At 41.6% G+C, this 18,181-nt stretch overlaps 1 protein-coding gene across 2 annotated transcripts in view; it reads left to right on the top strand.

Moving 5' to 3' along the window:
- Positions 1 to 18,181, top strand: part of LOC140117742 (electroneutral sodium bicarbonate exchanger 1) — a 113,797-nt gene that overhangs the window by 59,929 nt on the left and 35,687 nt on the right. For both annotated transcript variants that reach the window (XM_072134761.1, XM_072134762.1), the window contains 5 exons: positions 5,284 to 5,430; positions 7,419 to 7,554; positions 10,776 to 10,936; positions 15,887 to 16,075; positions 17,532 to 17,623. In XM_072134761.1, coding sequence (XP_071990862.1) covers positions 5,284 to 5,430; positions 7,419 to 7,554; positions 10,776 to 10,936; positions 15,887 to 16,075; positions 17,532 to 17,623 — 725 coding nt within the window. The remainder of the gene's footprint in view (positions 1 to 5,283; positions 5,431 to 7,418; positions 7,555 to 10,775; positions 10,937 to 15,886; positions 16,076 to 17,531; positions 17,624 to 18,181) is intronic.

Below are 18,181 nucleotides of genomic sequence, written 5' to 3'. Positions count from 1 at the left end.
TGGCAGCCTCCAATGCTGGGCAGTGGATTACTATCCATGGCCAAAAGTCAATCTGTAATTGTAGGCAGTGGTATGAGGGGCATCTGTGGTTAGTAGGCACTGGTATGAGGGGCATCTGTGGTTAGTAGGCACTGGTATGAGGGGCATCTGTGGTTAGTAGGCACTGGTATGAGGGACATCTGTGGTTAGTAGGCACTGGTATGAGGGACATCTGTGGTTAGTAGGCACTGGTATGAGGGGCATCTGTGGTTAGTAGGCACTGGTATGAGGGGCATCTGTGGTTAGTAGGCACTGGTATGAGGGGCATCTGTGGTTAGTAGGCACTGGTATGAGGGGCATCTGTGGTTAGTAGGCACTGGTATGAGGGGCATCTGTGGTTAGTAGGCACTGGTATGAGGGGCATCTGTGGTTAGTAGGCACTGGTATGAGGGGCATCTGTGGTTAGTAGGCACTGGTATGAGGGGCATCTGTGGTTAGTAGGCACTGGTATAAGGGGCATCTGTGGTTAGTAGGCACTGGTATGAGGGGCATCTGTGGTTAGTAGGCACTGGTATGAGGGGCATCTGTGGTTAGTAGGCACTGGTATGAGGGACATCTGTGGTTAGTAGGCACTGGTATGAGGGGCATCTGTGGTTAGTAGGCACTGGTATGAGGGGCATCTGTGGTTAGTAGGCACTGGTATGAGGGGCATCTGTGGTTAGTAGGCACTGGTATGAGGGGCATCTGTGGTTAGTAGGCACTGGTATGAGGGGCATCTGTGGTTAGTAGGCACTGGTATGAGGGGCATCTGTGGTTAGTAGGCACTGGTATAAGGGGCATCTGTGGTTAGTAGGCACGGGTATGAGGGGCATCTGTGGTTAGTAGGCACTGGTATGAGGGGCATCTGTGGTTAGTAGGCACTGGTATGAGGGGCATCTGTGTTTAGTAGGCACTGGTATGAGGGGCATCTGTGGTTAGTAGGCACTGGTATGAGGGGTATCTGTGGTTAGTAGGCACTGGTATGAGGGGATCTGTGGTTAGTAGGCACTGGTGTAAGGGGCATTTGTGGTTAGTAGGCACTGGTATGAGGGATATATGTGGTTAGTAGGCACTGGTATGAGGGGCATCTGTGGTTAGTAGGCACTGGTATGAGGGGATCTGTGGTTAGTAGGCACTGGTATAAGGGGCATTTGTGGTTAGTAGGCACTGGTATGAGGGGCATCTGTGGTTAGTAGGCACTGGTATGAGGGGATCTGTGGTTAGTAGGCACTGGTATGAGGGACATATGTGGTTTGTAGGCACTGGTATGAGGGACATATGTGGTTTGTAGGCACTGGTATGAGGGGATCTGTGGTTTGTAGGCACTGGTATGAGGGGATCTGTGGTTAGTAGGCACTGGTATGAGGGACATATGTGGCTAGTAGGCATTGGTATGAAGGGAATCTGGGGTTAGTAAGCATGTGGTTGACAGGTACTGGTATGAGGATGAACCTGAAGGCACTCTAACCTTTATTGGTGAACTTAATCGTGAACTTAATTTGTGTCACACGCGACCCTTTTGTGGCGCAGCTGCACTAGCATGCAAAGTCCGACAGATTGTGTCTCACGCACCAAAAAGTGCTGCACTCTGTTGGAGCAGTGCAGGGGGTGCCAGATTCATGCAGAACCCTGCACACTACTCATGCAAGCTGTATATAGTACAGTTTGCACTGTTGTTACTAAATGTTCCCCAATGTGCTCTTCACTAAACTTTTGAAGCTTAAAGGGAACCTGTCCCCACATTTTCACATATACAGCCAGTAACAGGTTCCTATAGAGCTCTATTAACTAACTGACCCCCTTCTTTTATCTAAAAATTGTTTCCCTTGGATCCACATAAATCACCTTTTATCTTATATTCCCTGGTGTCAGAGGGGACTGCTCGGTCTGCCCCTTACATCTACTCCTCCTCCTGTCTTATGCCTTCTTACTATTCAGCAGTTCATGTCATGTGACCAGGGTGACATCATCTCAGGTCCTTTAGCCTCTTAACAATAGCAAACTGTACCCGTACTGTACTGTATCTGACCACATGAAATCACAGCATCCTCCATGGACTTCTACTCCTCCTGTGATGAATGTAATCACATACATGGTGTACTGTTTGCTATTGTTAGAAGGCTAAAGGACCTGCAATGATGTCACTCTGGTTGCATAGAGCTTTTTATGTCTGTAGTTGAATATTAGCAGACAGTTCCTAAGTACAAGGAAGCAGGGCAGTGGTTTGCAGAGATATAGAGCTATCAGTATGAATACTAGGGTGTGTTTCACTGCCAGCCTGGGAGAGGAGAAGAGTCAGCAGACATGAATCAGCAAAGCTCATTTGCATATCCGAAAAATGGCTGTGAGTTTAGGAATAATTTAGGGCCATGCTGGGACGGGTTATTTAAAAATAATAAACGTGTACTTACCTCCTCCGGCACTTCTGATGTCCCGCACCACAGTTCGTCTGATCTGTGCACCGATTTGTTTACAAGGGTACATAGGAAGCTTCTGGATGTCCGGCTTTATAAACTTACATATTACAGAGTTCCTGGCTTTATAAATCTGTATATTACATAGTTCAACTCCATCTATCATATCTTGCTATAAGATGTCAGTTTTGCCCCATTTTTGTTATAACGATCCACATATAATAAGTTTCTCACTGTGTGCCCCCCAACTTTGGGTAAAGCCATGCATCGATTTTTGTTTTGTCCACACTGTTGCCAATACCTAAACTGGCTGGGCATTTTCTGGCGGAGGGTCCAGACTTCCGGTTCACGATGATGCGCATGTAATGCGCGTTATGCGTCTTCCGGAATTCCAGACGCATCCCCGGATGCGGGGGCGTGGGGACTGTGGCAAGGCGTATATACACACACCTGAACGTTATTTGAAAATTAGGTAAGACTAGCTATGATAGGCCCTTTGGGTTATCTGGGCACACCACGCCTGGTATATATACTGTGTACTAGCCACACCACAGCATGCCCCCTTGAGGAAGTAACGCAAAACGTGCATCGGGGTGCTGTGGTGGTGGTCCAGGGTTAATTACCTACTCCTAAGTATTTTTCACTATGCAACGCCCGGCTGGGTAAATCTATTGTGTAATTTTTGGATTTGTCTTTTTGGATACTGATAATGGAAGTACATGACTGATTGGCCACGACAAACTTCTGGCTCTGGATTTTATTGTATGTTTTAGTGTTTTTTGGTGCCTTATTGTGTAAGAATAAAGATACTGGAGTTGCAATTTATGGTTAATAATCTTTAATCCTATATACCTATATTTATAACTGGAAAAACCTATTGACTCGAGTATAAGCCAAGGGTGGGAAATGCATTGGTCATAGCCATCCCAGTATATAGCCTGCCAGCCCCCTGTAGTATATAGCCTGCCAGCCCCTTGTAATATATAGCCTGCAAACCCCAAACCGACATAATGTGTTCCGATGGCGGCGCACATAGTAGGATGTCAGCGAGCGGATGATGTCACAATCCCTGCGACTGACAGCGCGGGGACACAGAGCCGATGCCGGAGCATCGCTGTATAGAAGACCTGCCGGGGGGCGTCTGAAGGTGAGTACACTGTTTGTTTTTCTTGACTCGAGTATAAGCTGAGGTTAGGTTTTTCAGCACATTTTTTTGTGCTGAAAAACTCGGCTTCTACTAGAATATATACGGTAAATAGATTTAGGTTCAACTTGTTCTAGACTTTGATGCAGTTTGTATAGAGCGTTTTCAGTACGGGTCACATTGACATTTTGGTGCCTGGCCAATGTAGAAAAAAAGATGCGAGTACTGAGTTTATCGTAAGTGTATTTCCATGTAGCTATCAGCACAGTCAGAGCCTGTGGCCAGCCCTGCCCCAAAACCTCATTTGCTATTTATTCATTTAGTTGTTTTAGACAAATCCCTTTTGCCGGGACAAACATTCTGCTCTGGATTTACTGTCATTACCTAATGTTGTGTCACGGCAGCTTTCACATTAACAAACAACTTAAAAAACAATTAACCTTGAAAAGCTCCGCTCCTAGTTTTTGGACAGATGGAGAGTGTTTCCCGACAGCTTTGTGTATTGTTTACTTTGTATATTCTCCGACTTCCTCTGTATCATGTTGTTTTTCACTAATGATAGATAGTTGATTTGTGCTAGGTCTACAGTAGTAAATGAATCTAGGGTTGGTGGAGGTGGGTTCTATCCATTCTCATCGTGCTCTATCATTTATTAAGAAATTGTATTTAAAGGGGTTTTAGATAAGTTGCCAAATATGCCTCTGCTGCCTTAATAATAATCCCTGAATGTCCATCAAGTGATTCAGCAGCCCTGCTACTTACTTTTGTAGTGTTTGCAGTGTCCATGAGTCCTTATTTACATGTCTAAGCACTGATATATAGGAGGAGATGTAGCAGCAGCTTTCTGACTCCTTTCCCCCTTCCTTATTTCCGTATCTGTCAGGGAAGACACACAATGAAAAGAGAGACACATTGGGGCAGATTTACTTACCCGGTCCATTCGCGATCCAGCGGCGCGTTCTCTGCGGTGGATTCGGGTCCGGCCGGGATTCACTAAGGTAGTTCCTCCGACTTCCACCAGGTGGTGCTGCTGCGCTGAAGTTCCCAGAGGCCCGCCGGAATGCACTGCAGGTAAACGCGAGTCCCGCGACACTTTTTTTTAAAAAAATGCGGTGATTTTTCCGAATCCGTCGGGTTCTCATTCGCCCACGCCCCCCGATTTCTGTTGCGTGCATGCCAGCGCCAATACGCCACAATCCGATCGCGTGCGCCAAAATCCCGGGACAATACAGGGAAAATCGGCGCAAATCGGAAATATTCGGGTAACACGTCGGGAAAACACGAATCAGACCCTTAGTAAATGACCCCCATTGTGAGACACCATAAGGACAGTCTGGAGATACTGTATACAAAGGGCAGCATGATAAGAATAGGAAAAGGATGGAACTCTCAAAGGAGGCAAAGCCACAGGTACATATGCATGCAGAGACAGGTCTAATGAAACAGATCTATTGAAAAGTTGCCAACCACTTGGGATTTAGAAAAAAATATAATCACACTATAGTACCAGAAGATGGAGTCCTTGTAACCACTGAATTGAGTGTTTTCAACTTATTGTATATAATATAATCTTGAGTTTTCTTAAAGGTTGAATACATATGTAATAAAAAAGCAAATTAATAAATACAGTCGGTAACTCTGTGAAGAAAGAGGGGTAACAGAAATGCTAATAAATGTGTAATAACTGTCTCATCTTCTGGGTTCCAGGGCACAGAACGTTGTATGTTGGTGTTCGGATGCCACTGGGTCGGCAAAGCCATAGACATCATCGAACTCATGGACAGAAGCACAGAAAACGAGACCGTATGAAGGGAGTTATACAGGAGGAAGGCCATGATGAATCATTAGCTCATGGTATGTAGCTTTCTTGCATTCGTCTACATGGATTAGCCGATTCTGACTAGATCTGCTTTACGCAACTAACCTACATAGGCACAACCTAGATTGTCATATGTCTGTGCTGCAGCCAGTATTTCACTCTTCCATTATAGCTTCCCAATAAGTTATGTCTTCATTTTCTTTTTAGATGTGATTTATAAGCATTTTCTACTGGACTGTTACATTTTCAGCTTCTATTTCTTAGGTCTGTGGATTGGGTGTTATCATTCAAGTCGATAACTCGTAATTCAACATGATCTCTTCTCTGTGTCCAGAGATACAGCTCAGTGTATCCAGTATCTCAAAGACAGATAAAACCGCTATCCTTTTAGTAATGTGACCCAGCAAATGGAGATGTACGGTACAGGATTTAATTAATGTGTTGTAAGATTGCAAAGGGTTTGTATGTAGGTCTCCGCCATGTAACACTACTTCTCTTCTACTATTCTGCTGGCTGTAAATCTAGGTATATTTGTATTGCTGATCCCTACCAAAATGTAGGACTGAGAACATATCTACAAGTTTCAATACCTCTTTGATTTTCCTCATTTTTAATTGTTACAACCACAATCTTAGATGTACTTTATTGATATTTTATGTAAAACACATTTTTGTATAAAAAAACGAATAGTGTAGCGTTCCCATTTATTAATCCCACCTGAGTCAATACTTTTTAGGACCTATGGCAGCTTCAAGTCTGTTGGGGGATGTCTCTACCAGCCTTGCACATCTAGAGGCAGGAATTTGTCCCCATTCTGCTTTACATAATACCTCTATCTATTTCATATTAGTTGGAGAACATTGGGATTTAGATCTAGACTTTTTTGGTCTTTGACCTGCTGAAAGGTGAACAGGTGGACCTACACCCCAGTCTCCAGACATTTGTAGCCTCTAACAGTTTCTTTTTAATGGAATAGCCCCTTCCCATCAGCTCTGACCAGTCTCTGGTATGTTCGGGGTGATTTTCAGTGTTGTCCTCCACACATAGCATTGCCTGGGCTGTCAGTTTAGATGGACTGCCATGTATTTGTAGGTTAGCAATTGTGCCACACTCCATCCATTTACGATTTATTGAACAGTGCTCTAAGTGGGAGACCTAACAAGGATTGTACTCAAGTTTCCTGACGTACAAGCCATGTAATAGTTATAGCAATTTCTGGCGCAATGCCATGAATGGCGGCTATTAACCCTCTTACGCCACCTCCATGTTAAGTTGGTGTGGAGGAGCATGAAGAGGGCCATGCAGTGTAAAGGGACAGTGCAGGGTGTTTCTGCCTCTTGCTACGCTCTAGCTATAGCCTGCGCCGCTTACAGTGCAGGTTTTAGCACAATTCTGCACCAGGCTCGGCCTGCCATAGAATTATTTGGCGGCGCAACCGGCCACTAGATTTACCAAGAGGGTTCCTGATATATCCGACATGGTGGGAGGGGCCGGGTTTAATCGTACACTGGCGCTCAATGGGGGAGATTTATCATAAGCCTCTTTTAGCAGAACTGTTCTAGTTGCCCATGACAACCAATCAGAGGTCAGCTTTCATTTTCCCACAGGCGTTTATAAAATTAAAGTTGAACTCTGACCTCAGAAACTTGATGATAAATTTCCCTCATTGAGTCAAAGTATGACTCAAAGGTCCCAGCTTCGAAGATGTTCATGGCTACCTAACCTTGCAATATTTGTTGCCACAACTGTATCCCTTAGATTACCCAATTAGTTTTTATGATGCTCTTTTTCCACTAATGTTCTCTAACAAACCTCTGAGGCCTTCATAAAACAGATATAGTTTATTCCAAGAATAAATTACAAATGAATGGATTGTATTTACTAATTCGGTTACTTCTAGAGGAGCGCCCACCCCACCTCTGTCTTTCACCCGGCTGAAAGCCGTAGCCCAGGAAAGCATCTGTCTATGCGCGTGAGGCCTTAGTATACATGTTTTGACATGTAATGTTTATCTTTAATGTAGACACACCATCTCAGAGAGTGCAGTTCATCCTTGGCACAGAAGAGGATGAGGAACACGTACCCCATGAGCTGTTTACAGAGTTGGATGAAATCTGTGTTAAAGAGGGTGAAGATGCAGAGTGGAAGGAGACAGCAAGGTAAAAAATAATCTAATTTGCTTTTGTATGTTGTATGCTTGGTTTTTATTGGCCTTTTATCTATTGTGCTGTATATTTGCTTATATATATTACAATAAAGCTTCATTACAGACACCTATGATAACTGTTACAGCTGCTTATTGTAGCCTAGGACTAAAGTACAGTAAATTACCAATATCCAGTGGTCCGTTTGTAACTAGGGGTCGTATGTAAGTCGAGTGTTCTTAAGTAGGGGACCGCCTGTAGTCACTTACTGGGGGAAATTTATCAGAAATGTCTGAGAGCAGAACTGTTCAAGTCGTCCACGGCAACCAATCACAGCTCAGCTTTCCCTTTCCCACAGCTGTTTATAAAATGAAAGCTGAGCCCTGATTGGTTTCTATGGGGAACTAGAACAATTTTAACTCGGACACTTCTGATAAATCTCCCCAGTGGCTTTGTGTTACCCAGCTCTGATATATCATTAACCACTCCCTCAGGAAGGTGGGGGTTGAGAGAGACACTGGGGCAGATTTACTTACCCGGTCCTGTCGCAATCCAGCGGCGCATTCTCTGTGGAGGATTCGGGTCCGGCCGGGATTCACTAAGGTAGTGCGCCCGATGTCCACCAGGTGTCGCTGCTGTGCTGAAGTCCATCAGAGTTCACTGGAGTTCACGATCCATAGGATCGTAATTTTTTTTAAATACGGCAGTTTTTCCGTATCCGTCAGGTTTTCTGGCGGCCACGCCCCCCGATTTCTGCCGCGTGCATGCTGGCGCCGATGCGCCACAATCCGATCACGTGCGCCAAAAACCTGGGGCAATTCAGGGAAAGAATTGTATATAGCAGCTCCCTGCCTCCATGATTGGAACAGAGAACATCAATAGAAGTCTTTTTCACTAGAATTGTGGCTCTAATCCCATTGCTAGTGGAACAAGTATTAATACATCTAAAAGGTTGTGTGTGTGATTCGAGGGGGTTGCCCCTGGTGACAGGTTCTCTCTAAATCACATGAATAAATATAGGATTTATGTAACAATATACTATGTATGAAGATGCAGTAGAACTTATTATTTGGCATAGAGAATGGTAAAATCGCAGTGTCAAGCTTCTAGACATTTTATGACATAGGGTTTTGGCCTCAGAAAAGGGGTGTGGCTTAATTGGAAAAGCGGCTGTAAAAAAAAAATGTTGCAGATTCGCCGGAAGTTATGCACAAAAGTTAAACTTAGACCAAAGTCTAAAACTAGACAGTTGTTAGTGGTTTGGGAAACTACTTTGTATCCTAAAAACACATCACTGTCACTTCTAGTACTTGTCAATGAAAACATATTGTATGTCTTCAGTTCTGCAAATTTGAAAATTAGTAAAATTGTTAGGTAATTACTTGTCCGGCAAACAAAAGAATAAAAACAGAATGTAGTATGTCCATAGCTCTGCAGAACAGCATATGAATATACAGGGACTAGTGAAAGTGTATGTCTTGGTACAGGGTCACTTGGGTTTATAGTGAGTTGCAATATAATCTGATAAGTTGAAAATGATTATATTTAACACCTGGTTAGAGTACGCTAATTAAGTCCTAAATGATATCAATGAAGTTCACTATACAATCTCCCATAGTAAACAGCAGGCAGAAACACCGTTTTTATTAGCTCCTATTTAACAGCGGTGTCATTGACACATATGCACATGGAGAAATTAGAGCACTTAAATCTCTGTAGAATTTAATTGCCAAAAAAACAATTATCACTTTTTCTCATTAAAAAGAAAATTCCTCAACTCCAAGTTAAAAAGTAGATGTGAAGAGCGTCTGCTGCAACCCATAAGAGAAGAGTGGAATAAAAATAGATACATGGGAGGAGAGCACAACAGATGGATGGGATTCTCCGCTCCTTTACTGAGCAAGTCACCCTGGCCACAAGCCTGACTGCAAACCCGCTTACTGAAAAATGCGGAAATGGTTTGGTTACAAGTAGTTGGAGAATAAAGTGTTTGATGGTATATAGGCGGTCCCCTACTTAAGGACACCCAACTTACAGACAACCCATAGTTACAGACAGACCCCTCTGACCTCTGGTGAAGCTCTCTGGATGCTTTACTATAGTCCCAGACTGCAATGATCAGCTGTAAAGTCTCTGTAATGAAGCTTTATTGATAATCCTTGGTCCCATTATAGCAAAATATGTTTAAACTCCAATTGTCACTGGGGCCAAAATTTTTGTCTGGATCTACAATTATAAAATATACAGTTTCGACAGGTTTTATACAAATTCAACTTAAGAACAAACGGTGCTGTCTATGGTTTGGTTTTAATCCTGCATCATGTCATAAGGCCTCTTGTAGGTCATGCTTGACTCTAGGGAGCTGCGTTACAAGATAGAGGTGTGGTTTTCCTTATCCCATCCTAGAAAACTTTGCATATTTCCCCTGGATTCTTTACACACAGTCTCTGGATAATCTGATACACTCAGAGAGCTGAAGGAAAACATTCTCTAGGTATGGAAACCATTGATCAATAGCCTGCTTATCTGCTCACTACAGGTGAAAGAAGCAGAAAAAAGGCAAAGAAAAGCTGTTTTTAATAATAACGTATATCACAAAGTTTACTATTATCACCTGTTTCATTTCTGAAATAAAGCGTAACTCTAAACCTTTGAAGCCAATACTTTTCCCTGCTGGTTCAGTGTCTGCACAGTGTAGATCAGTGATGGTGAACCTTTTATAGGCCTAGCGCCCAAAATACAGCCAAAAACCCACTTATTTATCACAAAGTGCCAACAAGGTAATTTAATCAGCAACTTATTGCTCCCTGCTCTTCCACAGCTATCAATTGTATTGGCATATTGAGGACCCCAATATCATTAAATGAACAATGGGATATTCAGATTATCATTGTAGCTTTCCTCCGGGGTCCTTTTGAGAAAGAAGAATCGTGGGCAGAAGCTCCAATGATAATTCAACCCTATCTACACCTACTTCCTCTTCCTGCAGGAAGTGTCTAGAAAACTCTGTGCTGGGGTGATGCCTGGGTGCCCACAAAGATGGCTCTGAGTGCCACCTCCGGCACCCGTGCCATAGGTTTGCCACCACTGGTGTAGATTGATGGTTGACCTCTAGTTTTGACTTAACTGATACTGAGAAGTTATATTGCAACTAAGATGTATTTCCTTTGGTAATAGTTTTAAGTAATTGATGCATTTCTAATCAATGTGAATCTTCTCTTTACATGTGACTCCAGATGGTTAAAATTTGAGGAAGATGTAGAAGATGGAGGAGAACGATGGAGTAAACCATATGTCGCCACTCTCTCTCTTCATAGCCTTTTTGAATTGAGAAGTTGTATTATAAATGGAACCGTTCAGCTGGATATGCGTGCAAACACTATAGAGGAGATAGCAGGTACAGTAACTATCGTGGGTGATAAGTGCCTTTCAGACACGTTGCACTTCCCTTTGTACTAGTTGCAGACAAGGTATGCACAAACAAATCACAAACAACATCAGAATTTAATAGATTACAATACCTCAAATTCCAAATAGAGAATATAGTCAGGCAACAAATTCTGGATCAGCCTTCTTAGATATCCGCTGTGTGCCCACTCTTCGTTATTGTTCCTTGGAATAATTGCATGGATGCACCACTAAGTGTAACCATCCTCCAAGTGTGCAGACTTTTTTTTTACTAAATGAGCACTGATTGGGCATTGTAGATCGAGCAGTGACACCCCCAATGACAAGCGGATTGGTAACACCTACTTGTCAATTTAACAGTGGGAATTTAAGAGAGAGAAGGTTAAAGGGGTTTTCCAGAGATACTATGGAATTTGATGACACTATATAAATAAAGATTATTATTATTATTACTATTATAACAAGTAAGCCCCAACCACAAGATAGGGGATAACTTTCTGATCGGTGGGGGTCTAAGTGATGGGACCTCCAAAGATCATGCAAAAGGGGTTGCATTCCCTAAGATAAACAGAGCAGTAGGTTGTGCATGCGTTGGCTGCTCTATTCACCTCTCTGATGCTGGTGGATATAGCTGAGCACGGTGCTGGGTTTTCTCCATCAGCCTCATAGAGATGAATAGAGCTGCTGGTGCATGTTCATCTCAGGGTATGATTGGGGTACAACGAGACCACCACAATCAGCAAGTTGGCCCTCGTCTCCTGTGGATATGGCTAACTTCTCAGTGGAGAACCCCTTTAAGCAGTATAAAGTAAGCTTTGTGGAATGCTGATCTCAGAAGTCTATCCTCTTCTGGGATAGATAGGTATATTTTGAGGTTTCTGTGAAGAGAAGGGATCAGTATGGGTGCTATTTTGTTCGCAGAATAGAAAAGTGAGTGTATCAAAGCAAAACAACTGATTGCTTCTTTTCAGGCTCTAAGACATTAATAAGTGGCCTTGGGGAGATTATCCGAATCCTTTAATGTGATGCAGCATCTTCTTTGAAGACTCACTTGTGTATTTCTATGTCGTTGAGTCATGAAGCTCGCACTGTCCCCATGTTTCATGTAAATGCATTTCAAGTGAATGAATAATGGTCATTCAGCCAGAAGAAATGTGAGCGACACGAAATAGAGTTGGTTAAAAGCATAAAACTGCCGTATATAAAAGGCAATGTGTCATACGCAAAATATGAAGGGCAGGATCATTACCTGGGCCAAATAGGGAGAAAAATTACGAGCAGATAGTAGAATAATAATAACAATGTTCTGGAGATATGTTGAAATGACATTTTTATGTGCAGCATAATGGGGTTATCTTTAAGCGCAATTTATCATACTATATTGATGTGTTTTCTGTCTTGTATAGGAGCCTACTGTACATCATCTTAGGGGGACAGAATTCTTATGTATTTTATTAATTACATATGAAGTGGTATTTCATCATTTGTTTTATATTTATCACCTACCCTTGTTAGATTAGGGGTAGTACCTCATCGATCATCTGCTTAAAACTGTAAGTCAAACCCTACAATAGAACTGCAGCTAAATGGAACTTATGCCCAGCTTTTACCCTACTAAACTACGAGTGCCTTTAGGTAGGGTATGCTACATCCTTCCTAGAATACCCTGCTTTATCTGAGATCGGTCCCATTTACCTATAAAAGAATCCCTCCCAAAAACATATACAAATGACCAGAGAAGAGTCACTTTTTGCCTGAGGTGAGTCTCTTTTAGAGGCTTAAGGAGAGTATCTTATCAGATGCCCAAATCACAGAGTTGTTGTTCTGTGAGCTGCAGAACCAAATATATAAGAAATAAGAATAAGAAGTTTTATCTGCAGCTTGCATTTACAACTATAACGTTAGGTAGTAGTTATATCTTTAACTACCTTTATCTCTGGTTCTGTAGCTAGCAGAGCCACAATCATGGGATGTTATTTGAAAGATGAGATTTGTATCTATAAAATGATATCAAAAGCATGGTTCAAGGTACTAGAGAACTCGGTTTCCAGCCTCTTAAAGTGACTCATCTAAGCAATGATACGCTCATTTGCATGTTAATTGGGATGTTTTATTTTAAAGGTAAACATTAAAGAGAAAGGGCTTTCAATGATATTTCCTACCCTACCTGATGCTGGTAGTTTAGAAACGTAAAAGCTGGTGACAGAGTCCCTTTAAATGACCGCTGATTGCTCTGAATTACTAGTAATGCTCTTTTTGCCCTTATCTACACAGCAACGCTGAAAAAAAACTAATGTCTGCCTATGTGGTCTACAGAGGTTAATGTAAAAAATATTGTATATTCTGGGGTTTTAATAAGGTACAACATAAAATAAAAGGCTACCAACAACTGTGAAAAAGATTTTCCTTCCTGCTTGAACCCCACTGGTCATTTCAGTGCAGTCTCTGATTTGTGGGGAAAAGAAGACAGAAAAACTTATTGGAGGATATGTATTATGCTGGTAGGAGGATTTGTACACCAGTTTACAAAGAGGCCAGAGCCTCACGACCGTCTGGGGGACGGCTTGCGGCTGTACATACGTCCCCCATAGATGACTATGGCCTCTCCTGTGCGTCAACGTATGCCTGTCCGGCTATGGGCTATCGTTTGTGTGCTTGAGGTCTTAGTAGATACGGGCACCGTATCGCTGGTAGGGGGAATTTTAAGACCTATTAGTTAATACATTGTTGACCGCTATTAACATCTTTGTGGGGTGTAGATTTAGTTTTATTGTGGGAGTCGCGCGTCACTTCAGCAGACGCCACCAATGATGTACGCATTCAGCTCTGCAAAACATATAATTGGATCAGTAGCCAAAAAATATTGAAGCCTAATGATATAATGATTTTATTTAAAATGTGCTGTCACAGTCGTCATTCTGAGGACACGTTTCAGATGGCTTTAAATAAGGAAGAACAAATGACTTGCTTGCTGCAATTAGCTAAGTAAATGCAAGACTAGCCAGCATAACCCCGGAGGGCTCAGCTCTGACTTCTGTAACAAGCTCTGTCTGAGCGGCAGTCAGGCACAGCACACAATTACGGTACCATGGAATAGCTGAAATACTATGTGTAGTGTCATTAACGGCTTTCCAGGGAATGCAAATATTTGAAATGTTTAATTTTTCTTGAGATAATATATATATATATATACAAACACACACACTCTACATATGTACATACAGTTGCATTGTGTGTGTGTATATATATATATATATATATATATATATATATGTATATATATACATATGGCATTGCTTACAATTGCTCTTTTTGACCATGGAAAAATGCCAAACTCGGTCTATGGGTTAATGGGGTGATTAAAAAGGTATAAGAGTATAAGAGCTTGTATTAGCAAGAGCTTGGTCCAGCCATTCTTTATGGGGAACATAATAATATATTGTAGAATATTATTATTATATTATGAAATGGCTGTCTACTTAAGGGGGCTGGTTGGGTGAATACTACATGGGGCTGGCTGTATACTTAATGTTGCTGGCTGGCTGTATACTTAATATGGCTGGCTGGCTGTATACTACATGGGGCTGGCTGGCTGTATACTACTGGGGGCTGGTTGGCTATATACTACTGGTTGCTGGCTCGCTATATATACTACTGGGGGCTGGTTGGCTATATACTACTGGTTGCTGGTTGGCTATATACTACTGGTTGCTGGTTGGCTATATACTACTGGTTGCTGGTTGGCTATATACTACTGGTTGCTGGCTGGCTATATACTACTGGGGGCTGGCAGGCTATATAATACAGGGGCTGGCAGGCTATATACTACAGGGGATTTGCTGGCTATATACTGGGAGGCTGTGACCAATGCATTTCCCACCCTCAGCTTATACAATAGGTTTTCCCAGTTTTTGGTGGTAAAATTAGCGGCCTCGGCTTATACTCGGGTCGGCTTATACTCGAGTATATACAGTAAGTGCTATTCAGTAAGGTAATGTGATGGGCCTGCCTGAAGAGAAGTGTTTTGAGAACACTTTTGAAGCTTTGGATGTTTGGTATTAGTCTGATAGTCCGGGATAGGGCATTCCAGAGAATTGGTGAAGCTTGGGGAAGTCCCGAAGACAGGAGTGGGAGATTCCAGTTAAGGAAGAGAATAGTCTTAGATCGCTTGCAGATTGGAGAGCACTGGTTGGGCGATAGACTGAAATAATAGAAGAGAGGTAGGTAGGTGCAGCATTGTGCATTGCTTTGTGGATGAGGGTGATTATTTGAGGGTGAGCCTGGCTGCTGCATTAAGTATAGATTGTAGAGGAGAGAGTTCACTAAGTGGAAGACCGATTAGTAGGCAGTTACAGTAGTCTCGATAAGAGTGAATCAGAGCAACAATTAGCATAGAGGTTTCAGTTGTAAGAAATGGGCGGATTTTAAAAAACGTTTTTGAGATGCATGCGACAAGAGAGAGCAAGTAATAGAATATACAATGCAGCACAACCCTGAGACAGTGGGGCTGCTGCCTCTGGGTTATGATGATACCGCAAACAGATGTGGAGGTCATTTCCACCCTTTTCTTGAATAATCTGCAGACACGACAAATAGGAGGGAGTCTTTCATATATATATTAACACAGTTATTAGAGTAATACATGCCTTATTAACTTTAGCCATTGGATGGCAGCCTATGACTCTGCTATGGCAGGTAAAACCACACCCTGTACATAAATCCTACATTTATTCATCATTCATCCCATGAAATTGCCTGTGCATATAATGAGCTAGGTGTATACTTTCCAAAAACATCAGTTTTAAGTTAGGTTTTAATCGAACATGTCCAAAAATGTGAATATTGTTTTTGCTATGCAAGATGCGAAACCACTGACCAACAAAAGGGTTCAAAGCCAATTTTATGTATTTGTTTTTCTTTTTATCATTCCTATTGTCAGATATGATCTTGGATCATCATGATTCTTCAGGGGAATTAGGCGATAATATTAGGGTAAAAGTAAAAGAAGCACTTTTGAAAAAACATCACCATCAAATTGAGAAGAAACGGAACAATCTCATTCCAATGGTACGCTCTTTCGCAGAAGTGGGGAAGAAACAGTCAGAACCCCATTTACTTGACAAAAATAGTAAGTATCTCTGGATATACTGATCTTGTGTGAGTGGATACGTTTCAACAGGTTAAAAAAAAAAAAAAAGTTGAATATCGCTGACATTGGATTTTTACTGTAAAAATGCTTATTATCATGAAGCTGTTCACTGCCACAGAGAATGAATGGGTGAAAATAGGAACATCGGGACAGACCTAAGAATTTATAGGAAATGATAGACCTTATTCATACACCTGTATTATCACTCCATATTGGATAGAACTATGATGCATTGCATGCAAGCAGTTTGATTCTTTTTTTACATGAGCTGAAGGAGTGGGTGATGATTGGGAATAGGCGTTTCTAGCATAATTGGCTTCATTTAAGCTTTAATTTTATGTATTGGAGTCTTGTTACGCGAAAATCTTCCTCTTTCTTGCAATTACTATGTTTAACGGAAAGGAACTGCTATGTGCTAGATTGTCACAGCCTGTATGCCAGTACACCTATGGTTTATTCTAAATTGCATTTTATGTATAGAAACACGCTTTACAATCAACATTCCCTAATGTGGTGTAGACAGGGTCAGTTTTATACAAAGTGGGGCCCTGGGCAAAACTAAAAGTGGGGCCCCCAAATAAAACTATTTTATGAACATTCACAGTCAGTAAGAGGCTCCTTTAGCCCTGCACAATAAGAACACTTAGTTATTAACACTTAGACAGTAGTATGGTAAGTATCTGTAATATGGGACTGTAGGAGAATCTTATAAAGGAGACATATGAGAGGTAGATTGATGATAGAAGATAAATATGAAAGATGATATAGATTTACAGATGATAGATAATAGATAGGAGACATATAGGTAGATAGAAGATGTATAGATAGATAGACAAAAAGCTACATAGATAATTGGTTAGATAGACAGATATAGATAGGAAATAGACAAATTATTGGAGACAGATAACTAGACAGATAGATGATAGATATATAGGCAGGAAATAGATGATAACCATCTTCCCCCAGGCATTCAATCAAGTGGTATAAAAAGAGCAATACATCCTCTGCTCACAAAAGTCCACATGCAGGGGGCCCCTCTAGGAAATGGGGCATTGGGCAAATGCCCACTTTTCCACCCCCAAACGGTCTTGGGTGTAGATATATATTGACCTTGGTTTGGTGACTAGTCCTGTGGCCACATATGAACTTATAAATATTGTATATAAATAAACAAATATTACATTATCTGAGTGCCATGGTTTTCTACTGTATTATTGCTTTTAACTTTGCATTTGGCAAAAGTACATTGCCCTGTTTATATGGGACGATGTACTGCTGACAGCAGTGCCTTACAATGGAATATCTTTATCTTTGGTGAAAAGAAAACTGATTGAGTAGTAGTCCCTGCTCGGCACAGAAAATAAATGGAAGCTGCATATACACATCCATTATGACCTTTTCAGTGTTCCCAGTAAATGTGTTTTTTTTCCTACAGGTCTGTCTGTTTCCCCACAACCCACACCCTCTACTTTAGACGTTAAAAACGGTGGAAACCATGACAACAGCAGCGCTGTTGATCTTAGTAAGGTGAGTGAGTATCTTCTGTTGTAAGTACTCAAGATGTGCTTAAAAAATATTTATAATTATATATTGTACTTGTTTCACCTTGTTCAGTGAACTTGATCATTTATTACTTGGGAAACTAGTATAGTTGTCTATATGTATTCAAAAGTTGTAGGTCAGACAACCATCGGAATAGGTTGCTACCAAGAATTCATACCCAATTCTCAACTTTTCTCTCTTTTCAGAGATGGTCATCAGATCCCACTGAGATGACATTAAATCTTTGCAGTCTTCGTCCACCCCTGATACTTTTAAACTAGTACAGCGTTTTTATAGAGATTGGAAGAGCATTGAGTGTGTAAAGAAATTTCAGGGGCTGAATTGCGCATCAGGTTCTATTGCAAAGGCTTTTTCATTATAAAAAGTTCAAACAAGTGGCAATGTGTTTTGACACCATGTTGGTGTCTTCAAAAGTCTAAAAACTGCAATCTCCTAATAAGTCATTTATTGTTTTTTAACATTTTGGGAAGACCTGAGCATTGTATGGCCTGCTGGCCATACCCAGCCCTCTACCCGTCTCTG

Source organism: Engystomops pustulosus, chromosome 2 (genome assembly GCF_040894005.1).
Source record: "Engystomops pustulosus chromosome 2, aEngPut4.maternal, whole genome shotgun sequence".
NCBI classification, from domain to species: domain Eukaryota; kingdom Metazoa; phylum Chordata; class Amphibia; order Anura; family Leptodactylidae; genus Engystomops; species Engystomops pustulosus.
This window is presented reverse-complemented; position numbering and strand designations above follow the sequence as displayed.